This window comes from Babylonia areolata, chromosome 14 (genome assembly GCF_041734735.1).
Source record: "Babylonia areolata isolate BAREFJ2019XMU chromosome 14, ASM4173473v1, whole genome shotgun sequence".
Taxonomy (NCBI): domain Eukaryota; kingdom Metazoa; phylum Mollusca; class Gastropoda; order Neogastropoda; family Buccinidae; genus Babylonia; species Babylonia areolata.
In genome coordinates this window covers 28,740,995-28,757,511 of record NC_134889.1, presented here as the reverse complement: position 1 = coordinate 28,757,511, position 16,517 = coordinate 28,740,995, and the positions used below count along the sequence as shown (strand labels likewise).

At 43.5% G+C, this 16,517-nt stretch overlaps 1 protein-coding gene across 1 annotated transcript in view; it reads right to left on the bottom strand.

Moving 5' to 3' along the window:
• LOC143289977 (uncharacterized) overlaps positions 1-16,517 on the bottom strand; it is a 65,722-nt gene that overhangs the window by 10,279 nt on the left and 38,926 nt on the right. The window contains exons 5-12 of the mRNA XM_076599262.1: positions 14,386-14,581; positions 13,798-13,874; positions 12,317-12,401; positions 10,528-10,705; positions 9,059-9,243; positions 5,229-5,381; positions 3,723-3,812; positions 819-944 (exon numbers count right to left, since the gene is read on the bottom strand). Of these exons, the coding sequence (XP_076455377.1) occupies positions 819-944; positions 3,723-3,812; positions 5,229-5,381; positions 9,059-9,243; positions 10,528-10,705; positions 12,317-12,401; positions 13,798-13,874; positions 14,386-14,581 (1,090 nt within the window). The remainder of the gene's footprint in view (positions 1-818; positions 945-3,722; positions 3,813-5,228; positions 5,382-9,058; positions 9,244-10,527; positions 10,706-12,316; positions 12,402-13,797; positions 13,875-14,385; positions 14,582-16,517) is intronic.

Below are 16,517 nucleotides of genomic sequence, written 5' to 3'. Positions count from 1 at the left end.
GCACAAAAGGGGTTAAGGAAGGAAACAGCAGGACTGCAAATCTGTTGACCCAAGAGATCAGAAATAAAATTTAAAAAATTCCCACCCTTCACCCATAAGGTGTCGAGACCAGGATCCACCCCCAGGACATTAGGCCCACATGGTGGGGTAAATAAACAAAACAGTCATACACCTTAAATGTTACATGTCTGTCTAAGTATGTATGCATGCATGCCTGCAATCTGATCGAATGACACAAGAAACGAATGATGAGCGCCCAACGGCAGCCGTCAGTCTGCTCTACCCAGGTAGGCAGCCTGCTGTGCAAATGACCCCAAGTTTGTAAAGCGCTTAGAGCTTGGTCTCTGACCGAGGATAGGTGCTACATAAGTATCCATATATAAGTATCCATATCGACGGGTGCCATAGCCGAATGGTTAAAGTGTTGGATTTTTGGTCTGAGGGTCCCGGGTTCGAATCACGGTGACGGCGCCTGGTGGGTAAAAAGTGGAGATCTTTACGATCTCCCAGGTCAACATATGTGCAGACCTGCCAGTGCCTGAACCCCCTTCATGTGTATACGCAAGCAGAAGATCAAATACGCGCGTTAAAAGATCCTGTAATCCATGTCAGCGTTCGGTGGGTTATGGAAACAAGAACATACCCAGCATGCATACCCCCGAAAGATGAGTATGGCTGCCTACATAGCAGGGTAAAAATGGTCATACACGTAAAAAGCCCACTCGCATATATAAGAGTGAACGTGGGAGTTGAAGCCCACGAACGCAGAAGAAGAAGAAGAAATATCCATCTCATTTCCTTGTCAAAGATCTCCTTACCTGCGCTGGACCTGCCTGGGTCAGCCTGGAACTCAGGGCTGTCTGCGTTGGGACCGCCGCGCCCTTTCTTCGATGGCAAAGTGGGCACCAGCTTCTTGTCATTCTTTTCCAATTCTTTCTCCACCTCTGTGAACAGAAAGTCAGGAACAACATTACCAAACATGACAGCTATTTCTCCACCTCTGTCAACAGAAAATCAGGAACAACATTACCAAACACGACAGCTATTTCTCAACATTACCAAACATGACAGCTATTTCTCCACCTCTGTCAACAGAAAGGCAGGAACAACATTACCAAACATGACAGCTCTTTCTCCACCTCTGTCAACAGAAAGTCAGGAACAACATTATCAAACATTACAGCTCTTTCTCCACCTCTGTCAAGAGAAAGTCAGGAACAACATTACCAAACACGACAGCTATTTCTCCACCTCTGTCAACAGAAAGGCAGGAACAACATTACCAAACATTACAGCTCTTTCTCCACCTCTGTCAAGAGAAAGTCAGGAACAACATTACCAAACACGACAGCTATTTCTCCACCTCTGTCAACAGAAAGGCAGGAACAACATTACCAAACATGACAGCTATTTCTCCAAATCTCTGAACAGAAAGTCAGGAACAACATTATCAAACATGACAGTTCTTTCTCCACCTCTGTCAACAGAAAATCAGGAACAACATTACCAAACATGACAGCTATTTCTCAACATTACCAAACATGACAGCTATTTCTCCACCTCTGTCAACAGAAAGGCAGTAACAACATTATCAAACATGACAGCTCTTTCTCCACCTCTGTCAACAGAAAGTCAGGAACAACATTACCAAACATGACAGCTATTTCTCCACCTCTGTCAACAGAAAGGCAGGAACAACATTATCAAACATGACAGCTATTTCTTCACCTCTGTCAACAGAAAATCGGGAACAACATTAACAAACATGACAGCTATTTCTCCACCTCTGTCAACAGAAAGGCAGTAACAACATTACCAAACATGACAGCTATTTCTCAACATTACCAAACACGACAGCTATTTCTCCACCTCTGTGAACAGAAAGGCAGGAACAACATTACCAAACATGACAGCTATTTCTCCACCTCTGTCAACAGAAAGGCAGGAACAACATTACCAAACATGACAGCTATTTCTCCAAATCTGTCAACAGAAAGGCAGGAACAACATTACCAAACATGACAGCTATTTCTCCACCTCTGTCAACAGAAAGGCAGGAACAACATTACCAAACATGACAGCTATTTCTCCAAATCTCTGAACAGAAAGTCAGGAACAACATTACCAAACATGACAGTTCTTTCTCCACCTCTGTCAACAGAAAATCAGGAACAACATTACCAAACATGACAGCTCTTTCTCCACCTCTGTCAACAGAAAGTCAGGAACAACATTACCAAACATGACAGCTCTTTCTCCACCTCTGTCAACAGAAAGGCAGTAACAACATTACCAAACATGACAGCTATTTCTCAACATTACCAAACATGACAGCTATTTCTCAACATTACCAAACATGACAGCTATTTCTCAACATTACCAAACACGACAGCTATTTCTCCACCTCTGTCAACAGAAAGGCAGGAACAACATTATTAAAACATTACAGCTATTTCTCCACCTCTGTCAACAGAAAGGCAGTAACAACATTACCAAAATGAGGAGACAGAGCAAGACTATTAATAATATACCTGTCTCAGAAATGTTGGCCGTCGTGAATGAGTAATTAGCTCCGGCCAGAAACACCGTTTGATTGGCTAGCAGATGGCGGACTATTAGTCGGACATCTTATCACCGAGTTGCAGTGAAACTTTGGCCAAGAGGAGTCTGGTCTGTACCAGTTTGACATGGTACAGTATATGACACCAAACATGCATGCATGTCTGCCACAGAGAGAGAGAGAGAGAGAGAGAGAGAGAGCAAGCAAGTATGAAACAGAGAGAAAAGTTGTGAGCATTAATGAATGTTTCTAACTTCTATAAAAATAAAAAAAAATTTTAATTAAATTGTGAAGGAAGTCTCCAAACTTTTATGATGGAAAATTGAAATATTTTGTCTCCTGTTACTTTATATCTCAACCCACCACTCAAGGCCATATCAGGGCTGAAAAACAGTAACTACCAGTCCCATAAAACCTACAAAACACACACAGATGCGAACGCGTACCCCCCACCCCCCACACACGAGAACAAATTGATCATCAAGACCAAATGAGTTCATAATACCCAAATTTTACCTAAGTATGTTCTACAAGTACGCAGATGTTCTCCATTTACTAACTTCACCTCTTCAGTGCAGGGTATTATTTTGGATTGTGCTTCCTATTTGCCGTTTTGCAGTTTTGGGTTGCAGAGGGTGATAATTAACAAAAACCAAGGTTGCGGTTTGTCGCCCGCCATTTTGAAAGCACCGTGAGAGGGATACTGACAATCATCCAGAAATCATACAGGGCATTAGCAGATGTCACTCCTCAAAAATAATGAAAATAGATATATCAAGCTTTCTGACTGGTGGCTATTGGGACATGTCAACTTTAAAACTAAGTTGTTTTAAAACAACACAACAAACACACCCACACCACACCACACCACACCACCACACTACACCACACCATACCACACACACACCACACCACACCACACACACCACACCACACCACACACACACCACACCACACCACCACACACATCACACCACACCACACCACACACACACCATACCACACATACACCACACCACACACACACCACACCACACCATACCACACCACACACACACCACACCACACCATACCACACACACACACCACACCATACCACCACACAACACACCCACACCCACACGCAGCTGCGCCTAAAGAAGGTAACAGTCATGCCTCTTACCCTCACTGATGCTGGATTTCTCAAACATATTTTCCAGCAGGTAGTGGATCTCCTTGAATGTGGGTCGATCCTTTGGATCCCACTTCCAACCTGCAAACAAAAAATGTCAGAATTGTACTGTACTGTACTGTATTGCACTGCACTGCAGCATTCCTTTCTGGTACTCCCACAGAATGCTGACATGGATTACAGGATCTTGAACGTGCTTATTTGTATTTGTATTTGTATTTCTCTTTATCACAGCAGATTTCTCTGTGTGAAATTCGGGCTGCTCTCCCCAGGAGATAATATATACACAGCGCCATACAATAATACAGCGCCACCCATTTTTTTGTATTTTTTCCTGCGTGCAGTTTCATTTGTTTTCCCTATCGAAGTGGATTTTTCTACAGAATTTTGCCAGGAACAACCCTCTTGTTGCCATGGGTTCTTTTATGTGCGCTAAGTGCATGCTGCACACGGGACCTCGGTTTATCGTCTCATCCGAATGACTAGCGTCCAGACCACCACTCAAGGTCTAGTGGAGGGGGAGAAAATATCGGCGGCCGAGCCGTGATTCGAACCAGCGCGCTAAAATTTTCTCGCTTCCTAGGTGGACGCGTTACCTTTAGGCCATCACTCCATATTTCATCCTCTACATGCGTATACACACGAAGGGCGATCAGGCACAAAAGCAGGTCCACACCTAAGCTGACCTAGGAGATCAGTAAAAAAAAACAAAAAAACCTCCACCCTTTACCCACCAGGCAGCTGTGACCCGGGTTCAAACCCTGCACTCTCAGATAGGTAGACAGTGGCAGCTAAAATCTTAACTACAAATGCATAACATGAAACTGCAATTTTCATTTAAAACTTTTTAAGACAAGTCAATAGCATGAACAAAATCTGCAGATATCTTAACGAATTCCAGAGATATAGCCTTTTTCAGTTCGTTACTGTTTTATTTTGTTCGTTAACTTTTTTAAAAAATAGCCATTTTTAAGCCCCTACCATAAGCAGCACATGCATTCTGTTGATCTGACAAAGAAAATGTACAGTATCCAAAGAGCTGACACTGCTAATTTTTTTTGTCTTTTGTGCTTACCATTCCAAAGTTAGAATCCTTCAAAAATGAAAAAAAAAAATCGTAAATTCAATAAGATGAAATCTACATGATGAAGTCTGATGCTTTAAAACCACTCAGCAGTTGCGCGCCGACACTGCAAATCTTATGTCTTTTGTACTTAACATTCAAAAGTAAGAATCCTTCACAAAAAAAAAAATTTTTTTTTAAATTGTCAATTCAATTAGCTGAAATTTACATGATGAAGGTAAATTTGACCAACGCTTGAATGTTGACAAAGAATGCCACAATTCTGACGACGGAAGCTAAAGGTTGGGTCATTGAGACACCCACTGGACATCCAAGGGGTCTGTGTAGAGGAGAAGAGAGGACTGACCATACTGAGTGAGTTAAACAACTCGACAGCTGCACGCCCCTTGAGAAAACTTGAAGCCGAGACTCACACTTGAGCATAAGGATGTAGACATCAGCTGGGGTGCCCTGTGGACGCTCCATGCGGTACCCTCTCTCCAGCAGGTGGTAAACCTCCGTCAGGTCCACTCCGGGGTAGGGCGACATCCCGTACGTCGCCAGCTCCCATAGCAACACCCCAAAGGCTGGAATCAAATCAAATCAAAAACACTTTATTAAATCATGCGCAACATAAGAAGAGATTAAAACTAGTCAAATAAGAATTCCCAATAGCTGACGATATACTAACCCCCCCCTCCAGCCCCCCACCCCCCCACACACACACATACTCATGTTAAGACAATAGGGTATTGCACAACAATATTAACAAATGAAAACATCCAACAAAAAAAAGGGGGTATAGATTACTAAAAATGACATGCGCGCACGCACGCGCACACACACACACACACACACACACACGCACACACACGCACACACACACACACACACGCACACACGTTAAGACCGTAAGGTATCGTACAACAATACATAAATAAAAACATCAAGGGAATAAATCGTATATATAAGTAAAATGCACACACACACACACACACACACACACACACACACACACACACACACTCATTCACACAGACACTCACACACACACAAACAACGTATGCATGCACATAACATATGTCACGCCAATAAGATTAGAACATTAAGATACATGAAATCCAAGTAAAATAAGAAAACATTTTAAAATCACTTCCGATCACACACACACAGAAAAGCTTGCTTGCCCGTGCTCACCCGCTCAGTCCCACATGCACGCATAAATAAAGGGAAGGGTCATGTTGCTAATTAATCATCATAATAACACACTAATACTCATTCAAACACCAAGCACACACGCTCATGTTCATGCACATATACACACATGTACATGTATGTTAATTATTGCGCTTTATGATAGTGGAATAAGTGAGAAAGGAACAGTTAAATGCAAACACTAAGGAACTCACACAAGGTCAAGAAAAAACCCTGACACTACTGTAACATTTGAAACACTGAAGTTTCCCAAATAATGTCCATTCATAGTAAAAGACATACTTTTGAACTCAGGGGTTTTTTGGCTTGGTTTTTTTTTTTTTTTTTTTTTTTTTTTAACCTAAACAATAACAACAATAAAAAGAAAAGAAAATAAAATAAAATATATACATATATTATATACAACTTTTAAAATAAAATAATAATAATGATAACAATAATCATAATCATAATAACAGTAGAACAGAGCACTCCGGGTACGTCGCCAGCTCCCATAGCAACACCCCAAAGGCTGGAAGGGTCATGCTGATGATTAATCATCATCATAATAATAGCAGAAAGAACTCAACTCTATTTTCAAGTATACGGGGCTCACAGGGAAGAATAAATCAAATGAAAGGAGTAGCGGTGGAGGGGAAGTGGGTGGGTGTGGGGGTGGAGGAAGAAGGGGAAGTGGGTGTGGGGGTGGAGGGGAAGGAAAAGTGGGTGTGGGGGTGGAGGAGAAGGGGAGGTGGGTGTGGGGGTGGAGGAGAAGGGGAAGTGGGTGTGGGGGTGGAGGAAGAAGGGGAAGTGGGTGTGGGGGTGGAGGGGAAGGGGAAGTGGGGGTGGAGGTGGAGGGGAAGGGGAGGTGGGGGTGGAGGTGGAGGGGAAGGGGAAGTGGGGGTGGGGGTGGAGGAGAAGGGGAGGTGGGTGTGGGGGTGGAGGGGAAGGGGAAGTGGGGGTGGGGGTGGAGGAGAAGGGGAGGTGGGTGTGGGGGTGGAGGGGAAGGGGAAGTGTGTGGGTGTGGGGGTGGAGGAAGAAGGGGAAGTGAGTGTGGGGGTGGAGGGGAAAGGGAAGTGGGTGTGGGGGTGGAGGGGAAGGGGAGGTGGGTGTGGGGGTGGAGGGGAAGGGGAAGTGGGTGTGGGGGTGGAGGAAGAAGGGGAAGTGGGTGTGGGGGTGGAGGGGAAGTGGGTGTGGGGGTGGAGGGGAAGGTGAAGTGGGTGTGGGGGTGGAGGAGAAGGGGAGGTGGGTATGGGGGTGGAAGCATATAAATAGTTCTAACATGAACTGGGAAATCATGTACACAAACGCAAACAGAGCAGGAATTTAGATGTGCATATATAAAATGCATGAGCATGCATGCACAAGTGTGCGCACACACACACACACACACACACACACACACACAGACAGAACGTCAATCCACTCTACCCACAATCCTCATCACTTACCCCAGACGTCAGAGCATTACACAGAAACTCTATCCATACACACACACACACGCACACACACACAGAGAGAGAGAGAGAGAACATCAATCCACTCTACCCACAATCCTCATCACTTACCCCAGACGTCAGAGCATTACACAGAAACTCTATCCACAATCATTCTTTATCCCCACACATCCATTGCATCTAAACTCTACCCTCATCCTCATTTACCCCAGACACCAAAGCATTATACCAAAACACTATCCACAACCCTGTACCCCAGACGTCAGAACGTTACCCGAAAACTCTACTGAGAATCCTCCTTTACCCCAGAACATCAGAGCATTACACCAAACTATCCACAACCCTCATCACTCACCCCATCGTCACAGCATCACACCAAACTATCCACAACCATCATCACTCACCCCATCGTCAGAGCATTACACCAAACTATCCACAACCATCATCACTCACCCCAGATGTCAGAGCATTACACCAAACTATCCACAACCATCATCACTCACCCCATCGTCAGAGCATTACACCAAACTATCGACAACCATCATCACTCACCCCAGACGTCAGAGCATTACACCAAAATTCTACTGATAATCCTCCATTACCCCAGAACATCAGAGCATTACACCAAACTATCCACAACCATCATCACTCACCCCAGACGTCAGAGCATTACACCAAAATTCTACTGATAATCCTCCATTACCCGAAAACATCAGAGCATTACACCAAACTATCCACAACCATCATCACTCACCCCAGACGTCAGAGTCTTACACCAAAACTCTACTGACAATCTTCCATTACCCCAGCACACCAGAGCATTACACCAAACTATCCACAACCATCATCACTCACCCTAGACGTCAGAGCGTTACACCAAAACTCTACTGACAATCCTCCTTTACCTCAGCACATCAGAGCATTACACCAAATTATCCACAACCATCATCACTCACCCTAGACGTCAAAGCGTTACACCAAAACTCTACTGACAATCCTCCTTTACCTCAGCACATCAGAGCATTACACCAAACTATCCACAACCATCATCACTCACCCCAGACGTCAGAGCGTTACACCAAACTATCCACAACCATCATCACTCACCCTAGACGTCAGAGTGTTACACCAAAACTCTACTAACAATCCTCCATTACCCCAGAACATCAGAGCATTACACCAAACTATCCACAACCATCATCACTCACCCCTAGACGTCAGAGCGTTACACCAAAACTCTACTGACAATCCTCCTTTACCCCAGAACATCAGAGCATTACACCAAACTATCCACAACCATCATCACTCACCCTAGACGTCAGAGCGTTACACCAAAACTCTACTGACAATCCTCCTTTACCTCAGCACATCAGAGCATTACACCAAACTATCGACAACCATCATCACTCACCCTAGACGTCAAAGCGTTACACCAAAACTCTACTGACAATCCTCCTTTACCTCAGCACATCAGAGCATTACACCAAACTATCCACAACCATCATCACTCACCCTAGACGTCAAAGCGTTACACCAAAACTCTACTGACAATCCTCCTTTACCCCAGCACATCAGAGCATTACACCAAACTATCCACAACCATCATCACTCACCCCAGACGTCAGAGCGCGTGGAGAAGCGGTTGAAGGCCAGCCCCTCGGGGGCAGTCCACTTGATGGGGAACTTGGCTCCGGCATGCGCCGTGTAGGTGTCGTCCTTCATCAGCCGGGCCAGGCCAAAGTCAGCAACCTTCACCACGTTGGTGTCCGCCACCAGGCAGTTCCGGGCTGCCAAGTCTCTGTGAAACACAGCCGCTTTTTTTGTCAATTATCTCTATGAAAACAAACAGGTGTTCTTGTTTGTTTGTTTTTGTCAGATGTTTTGACTATTACCTCAATAAAAAAAAACAACCACTTTTTGTCATCTCTACAAAAACACAACCACTTCTTGTCACTTCATGGTTGCAAAGTTTCAGTAAAACACAGCCACTTTTTGTCAACTACTTCTGTAAAACAGAGCTGTTATTTTTCAATTACTTCTGTAAAACATGACTGCTTTATGTCAGTTACTTCTGTAAATAAATAAATACATAAATAAAAATAATTTTTTAAAAAGCAACACTTTTTTGTTAATTATCTCTATGAAACAACCAAGATATTTTTTGGACGATTATCTCTAATAAAACACAACAATAGATTTTTCTCTACTATCTCAGTAAAACACAACCCCTTTTAGTCGTCTATAAATAAAAAACAAACACAAATGCTTTTCTGGTATAACTTCTCTAAAAAAAAGAACATAATAATAATTTTTTTTTTTTTTTTAAACACAAAACCGCTTTTTGTCACTTCCTGGCTGCTATGTCTCTGCGAAACACAACTGTTTTTTTGTGTGGTTTTTGTCAATCATCTCGTATCAAACACAACCAGTTTATTTGTCAATTAACATACAACCGCCTTTTTGTCAATTAACTGTGTGAATAAGACACAATGTAATAAAATACAGTATAATACAACTCAATGCAATACAATACAACACAACAACACATTACAACACAACACAAAATAACAACACAACAACAACACCACACGAGAGTCTCCAACAACCAACAGACACAGACCTGTGAATGAAGTTGTAGAACAATATAGAATAGAATAGAATATGTCTTTATTACCAAGTGTACCGGGGTCACAAGGAATATTGGGGGGATAGTACATAACAAGATACGAACATAAATCGAAAATCATACACAAACACAGGTACAGTAAAAATTAGGGTATATACAAGTGCATATCAACATAAAATACACACACACACACACACACACACACACACGTCTGAACAGAAGCTGCATATTACATGTGGATGGGGATGATGACTAGATCTTCAGGTAGATGGTTGTTGCAGGATATAATACCGTATAATACAACACAATACAATTACAATACAACATGATAAGATACAACACAACACAACACAACACAAGAACACAAAACAACACAAAAACAACCACCACCACAGGAGAGTCCCCAACAACAGCAGACACACACACACACACACACACACACACACACACACAGACCTGTGGATGAAGTTGTAGGCCTCCAGGTAGGCCATGCCCGAGGCGATCTGCGTGGCCATGTACATGAGGGCCGTGGGGCCAATCTCCTCCTTGTTGCAGCCCCTCAGGTAGTCCAACAGGTTTCCGTTGGGCATAAACTCCGTCACGATGTAGAACGGGGGCTCCCGCGTGCACACACCTGTCAAAGCGTTTGTTCAGATGTTCAGTTCAGTCCAGTACACTTCACTTACTCAGGGACGATAAACCGAGGTCCCGTGTGCAGCACGCACTTGGAGCACAGAAAAGAACCCATGGCAATGCGAGTTTTGTCCTCTGGCTGAATTATGTAAAAAGAAATCCACTCTGATAGGTACACAAACATATAACCACGCACTCCAGGCCTGCCAAGTGTGATGGGTTATGCTGCTGTCAGGCACCTGCCTAGCAAATGTGCTGTAGCGTGTATGGGTTTGTCCAAACGCAGTGACGCGTCCTTCAGAAACTGAAACTCAAAACTACAAGGAGTTGTCACAGCGCTCGGACGAATCCATGTACAGCTACACCACATCTCCAAAGCAGAGATGCCTGACAGGCAGCACACCACAACGTGCTTTGTCAGGCCTTGACAAGGAGAAAAAAAAAGGGATACGTAGCGCACGTAAAAGAACCCACGGCAACAAAAGGATTGTTCCTGGCAAAATTCTGTAGAAAAATCCACTTCGATAGGAAAAGCAAATAAAACCGCACGCAGGAAAAAAATACAAAAAAAATGTGTGGCGCTGCAGTGTAGCGACGTGCTCTCCATGGGGAGAGCAGCCCGAATTTCACACAGAAATCTGTTGTGATATAAAGAAATGCAAATGCAAATACAAAATACAAATACATAAAGGAATAAATGGATAAGTCATCAAATTAATAAATAAAAAAAAAATTTTTAAATCGAATAAATAAATTAAAAGCCCACATTGTTGGGGTGTTGGTTGTTTACAGGCAGGACTGGAGGAAATGGTAGTGTGAATGGAAAAAGGAATGGTTTTGATTTTGTTTCATGCGTGTGTTATGTCATGTGGCATGTTTGTGTGTGTGTGTGTGTGTGTGTGTGTGTGTGTGTGTGTGTGTGTGTGTGTGTGTGTGGAGGTAGTAGGTAGGCAGGTAGGTATTACAGTAAGTCAGTCCCTGTCCCTGTCAGCGATTCAATCTGTGTCAGTGGGCTTGAAGTTGGGACAGTGTTGTGACCTGATGTCACCTGTGTTTGTCAGGATGTCTGTTTCATCTGTGTCACACTGCTTGTTTTTTTGTATGCTTATAGTTGAGCGCCTTATACTTATTATTATTAGTCGTAGTAGTTCTTTTTTTATGTATTTATCTATTATTTATTTACTTTTTTTTTTTCTTCTTTTTCTTTTTCTCAAGGCCTGACTAAGCGCATTGGGTTATGCTGCTGGTCAGATGTGGTGTAGCGTATATGGATTTGTCCGAACGCAGTGACACCTCCTTGAGCTACTGAAACTGAAAACTGAAATTGAAACTTGTGTCTGTATAAGCAAGCATGCTCACCCACCCTCACACCTCCACACACTACATCCACACCCACACCCACACACCAAACACACACACACACACACATATACATGCACACATGCACACCCACACCAACACACACACCACCACATCACACCAAGCCACACACCACACCACACACATTCCTACAAACACAAACGCACACCACACCACACTCCATAAACCCTCACTCCCGCCCCGCCCCCACACCCACCCCCAACCCCCACCCACACACAGAGCACCAACTGACCCAAGAGCTGCACCAGGTTGGGGTGCTTCATCTCCTTCATGATGGCCGCCTCCTCCAGAAAGTCCTTCAGCTCCATCGTGTCCTCCTGGAGACATCACAACCACATGTAGGTCATCACTCCGCTCCACTTCCTCCCCCTCCCTCCCCCCCCCAAACCCCCCTACACACACACTCACAAGGCATCACACACACACACACACCCCCAACCCCTTGTGTCCATACCCACACTCACACATCACTTCACCCCACCCCCCCCCACACACACACAAACTCACAACACATCATCCACCCCCCAATGTCCACACCTACATTAACACATCCCCTCGCCCCAGACACACGCCCCACCCATCTCACTTAAAAAAAAAAAAAATCAATTCATTATTTCTTTTCTACTGTAATCATAATGTAGTGTGTGTGTGCCAGTGGGTGGGTGTCTAATGTGTGTGTGTGTGTGTGCTCTGTGTGTGTGCTCTGTGTGCGTGTGCGTGTATGCGTAAGACATATTTTGTGTTCGGTGTGTGTATGTGTGCGTTTGCGTCATCTGCAATTTGTGGCACTGTTTTAGTGTATGTAGCTAATAAGAAATACATGTCTGTGTTGCTCTTTCATATGCATAAATATGTTATTATGCACTGTTATATGTATATAAATATGTATTGATTCATGTGAGGAGCTAACCACCCATTATATGGAAAGTTTGCACCACAAAAGAACAATATATTATTATTACTATTATCATTATTATTAATATCATTATCATTACAAATGCCAAACAGGCAAGCAATGTCCACATCAGGCAAGTTCTGTTTTAGCTATTCTGTTAGCAGTGTAACATGGAACGGCCTCCCGCTAAAACCTTACCAGTTCTTCAGCAACCAAGCCAGTTTTTAATGGAAGTTTAGAGGCAAGGAGACTCCCCAGAGCAGTATTAATCAATCAAACAACAACCTACCGCACCACTGCCGATCAACGTGATCAAAACTGACATGTTCAACCTATCATGAAACTCATCACTACAGGGTCATCAATGTTCAACCAGTCATGAAATACATTACTTTGAGGTCATCAATATTCAACCAATCATGAAATACATTACTTTGAGGTCATCAATATTCAACCAATCATGAAATGCATTCCTGCAAGGTTAACAATGTTCAACCAAGCAAGAAATGCATTACTCTGCGGTCATCAATATTCAACCAATCACAAATTGCATTACAATGAAGCCAACAAACATCTTTGATGATACATCTTTCAGTGAACAATGGTGCACACAGACACAGCAGTAGTTCTCTCTCTCTCTTGACAACTTGATGTTAAACATCCTCCCCAATTAATTCAATCTATCTTTATTACACAAATTTTTAGACACACTTCTTCCACTAATGCAACTGCTACTACTACTACAACTACAACTACAGTAACTACTGCTACTCTAGCCATTATCACTACTACTACAACAGAACAGCCCAGGCACTGACCTTCAATGTTTTCACAGCCACAGTTTTGTTGTATCGTTTCCACACCGCCTCGTACACATCACCATACTGACCACCACCTGCAACCAACACACACACTGATCACACACTGACCACCACCTGCAACCAACACAATCACGTCGATCACACATTGACCACCACCTGCAACCAACACACACACACTGGTCACACACTGACCACCACCTGCAACCAACACACACACATTGATCACACACTGACCACCACCTGCAAGCAACACACACACATTGATCACACACTGACCACCACCTGCAACCAACACACACACATTGGTCACACACTGACCACCACCTGCAACCAACACACACACATTGATCACACACTGACCACCAAAAAAAAAAAAAAGGTCCGATGTCCACTGCAGTGCAGCAGGTGGTCCCCAGAGCTTCTCACAGAGTTCCACGACCACGCAGGTCCAGGTTTCCCTCCTCAGTGCACCAAAAGCTGGGCAGAACTGTAGCAAATGCTCTGGTGTCTGTGAACCAGATAAAATTTGAATAAAAATGTTTGGAACAAAAAAAAAAAGAAGAAAAAAAAAAAAAGAAAACTCACCCAGACGGTGCTTCATGGCGATCTCCGTGCGCTCTATCTCCCAGCGGTCGGGCTCAGGGCTGACGCCGAACACGGTGGGTTTCTGCCTCTTGGGGGCGGGGTAGAGGAGGGTGGTCACCAGACCGTCAGCGTGCAGGGAGTGGTGGTGCACCAACTCGGCCAGAGTGTTGAACCGGTGCTCCTGGGTGACAAACACCTGCAGGGACAGCACACAGAGGGGTGAGTGGGCCATTGTTATTACAACACAAGCATCAATGGTAATGTTGAAAAGAAATACAAAGGTGGTGGTGGTGAACCAACTCCGCCAGCGAGTTGAACCTGAGCTCCTGGGTCACAAACACCTGCACGACACAGGGGATGGGGTGAGTATTTGTATTTGTATTTCTTTTTATCAAAAACAGATTTCTCTGTGTGAAATTCAGGCTGCTCTCCCCCAGGGAGAGTGTGTCACTACACTACAGCGCCACCCATTTTTTTTGTTTTTCTGCATGCAGTTTTATTTATTTTTCCTATCGAAGTGGATTTTTCTACAGAATTTTGCCAGGAACAACCACTGAAATTATATAAAATTCAATAGATATATTACATATAATAATAACAACAACAACAACAATAATAACAACAACAACAACAACAATAATAATGATAGCAATGATAACAACAACAATACTACTACTACTACTACTACTACTACTACTACTAATAATAATAATAATAATAATGACAACAATATTATCATTATTATCATCATCATTATCATTATTATCATTATCATTAATTACAACAACAAAAAAAGAAGAAAGAAATGACTCTGCTTTCAGCAACCCATGTAACACACAGAATCCAAACAACCCTGGAAGTAAAAACCAAGGGGGCGGGGGAGGGGGGCAGGGGGCCAGGGGGGTGTGGGGGGGGGGTCCAAACAACCAACCACTTGGCAACCTGCACAAAGTCAAGGGCAACAACAAAAGACCAAAGGTCACACAGGCCAGCCAAACCACTACACACCAAGTGACAAGATAAACACACACACTTTACAGGTCTGTACAGAAAGAGAGGTATGCACCGTCAGAAGAAATCATGTGTTAACACTAGTAACAGTGCAGATGCACCGATAAATCTGAAGCGCTGGATGAGGTTTTATCTATTACAATTGAGGGTTGCCTGCCGAAAAACAGGTCCACAAGCCAAATTTCCCCTCTTTTTCAGTTTTTTTTCAAATACATACTGATGTTCTACAAGTTACACACTTCAATATACTGATGATCTGTGAATTTGTTTGTCAAAGAGATACTGATGCCGTTTATAAACAGTCTATAGGTCTACATACAGACTGATGCCGTTTATAAACAGTCTATAGGTCTACATACAGACAGTTTCCAACTCCCATAAATAATACTTTTATACATTCACATAAAATATAACCTAATGGCTAGCAATAATACATATGAAAAAAACAATGTACGCAAAGACAATACTGCAGACTGCTAGTATGAATCGTCACACACACACACACACACACACACACAGAGCGTATACACACTGAGATGCACACTCACCTTCCCACCTCCCTTTCGCTTCATCCTCACTCATTTGCATCCTTTTCATTATCTTTTTTTTTTTTTTGGTCTAATAATCAAGTACACTGGGAAGACATTAAAATGAAGACTTCTACCACAACTATAACTACTACTACTACTACTACCAGTACTACACACACACACAAACACAAACATCCCACACCCCACCCCCACCAAACACACACGCGCGCACACACACACACACACACACAAACATACATCACCCACTCATTCCATCACATCCCAGACACGAACAACCTAAAATACTGACCACATGCACAGACACACACACACATGTACACTCACACATGCACGCGAACACACACACACACACAAACAACACACACACACCCTACCCCCTCCACACACACACACACACACACAACACACACACACACAAACAACACACACACACACAAACGTACACCACCCAACCACTCCATCACATCCCAAATCAGAACCAACCAAAACATCGACCACGCACACACACACACATACACATACACACACACACAACCCCCCTCCTCCTCCACACACACACACAATCTCACC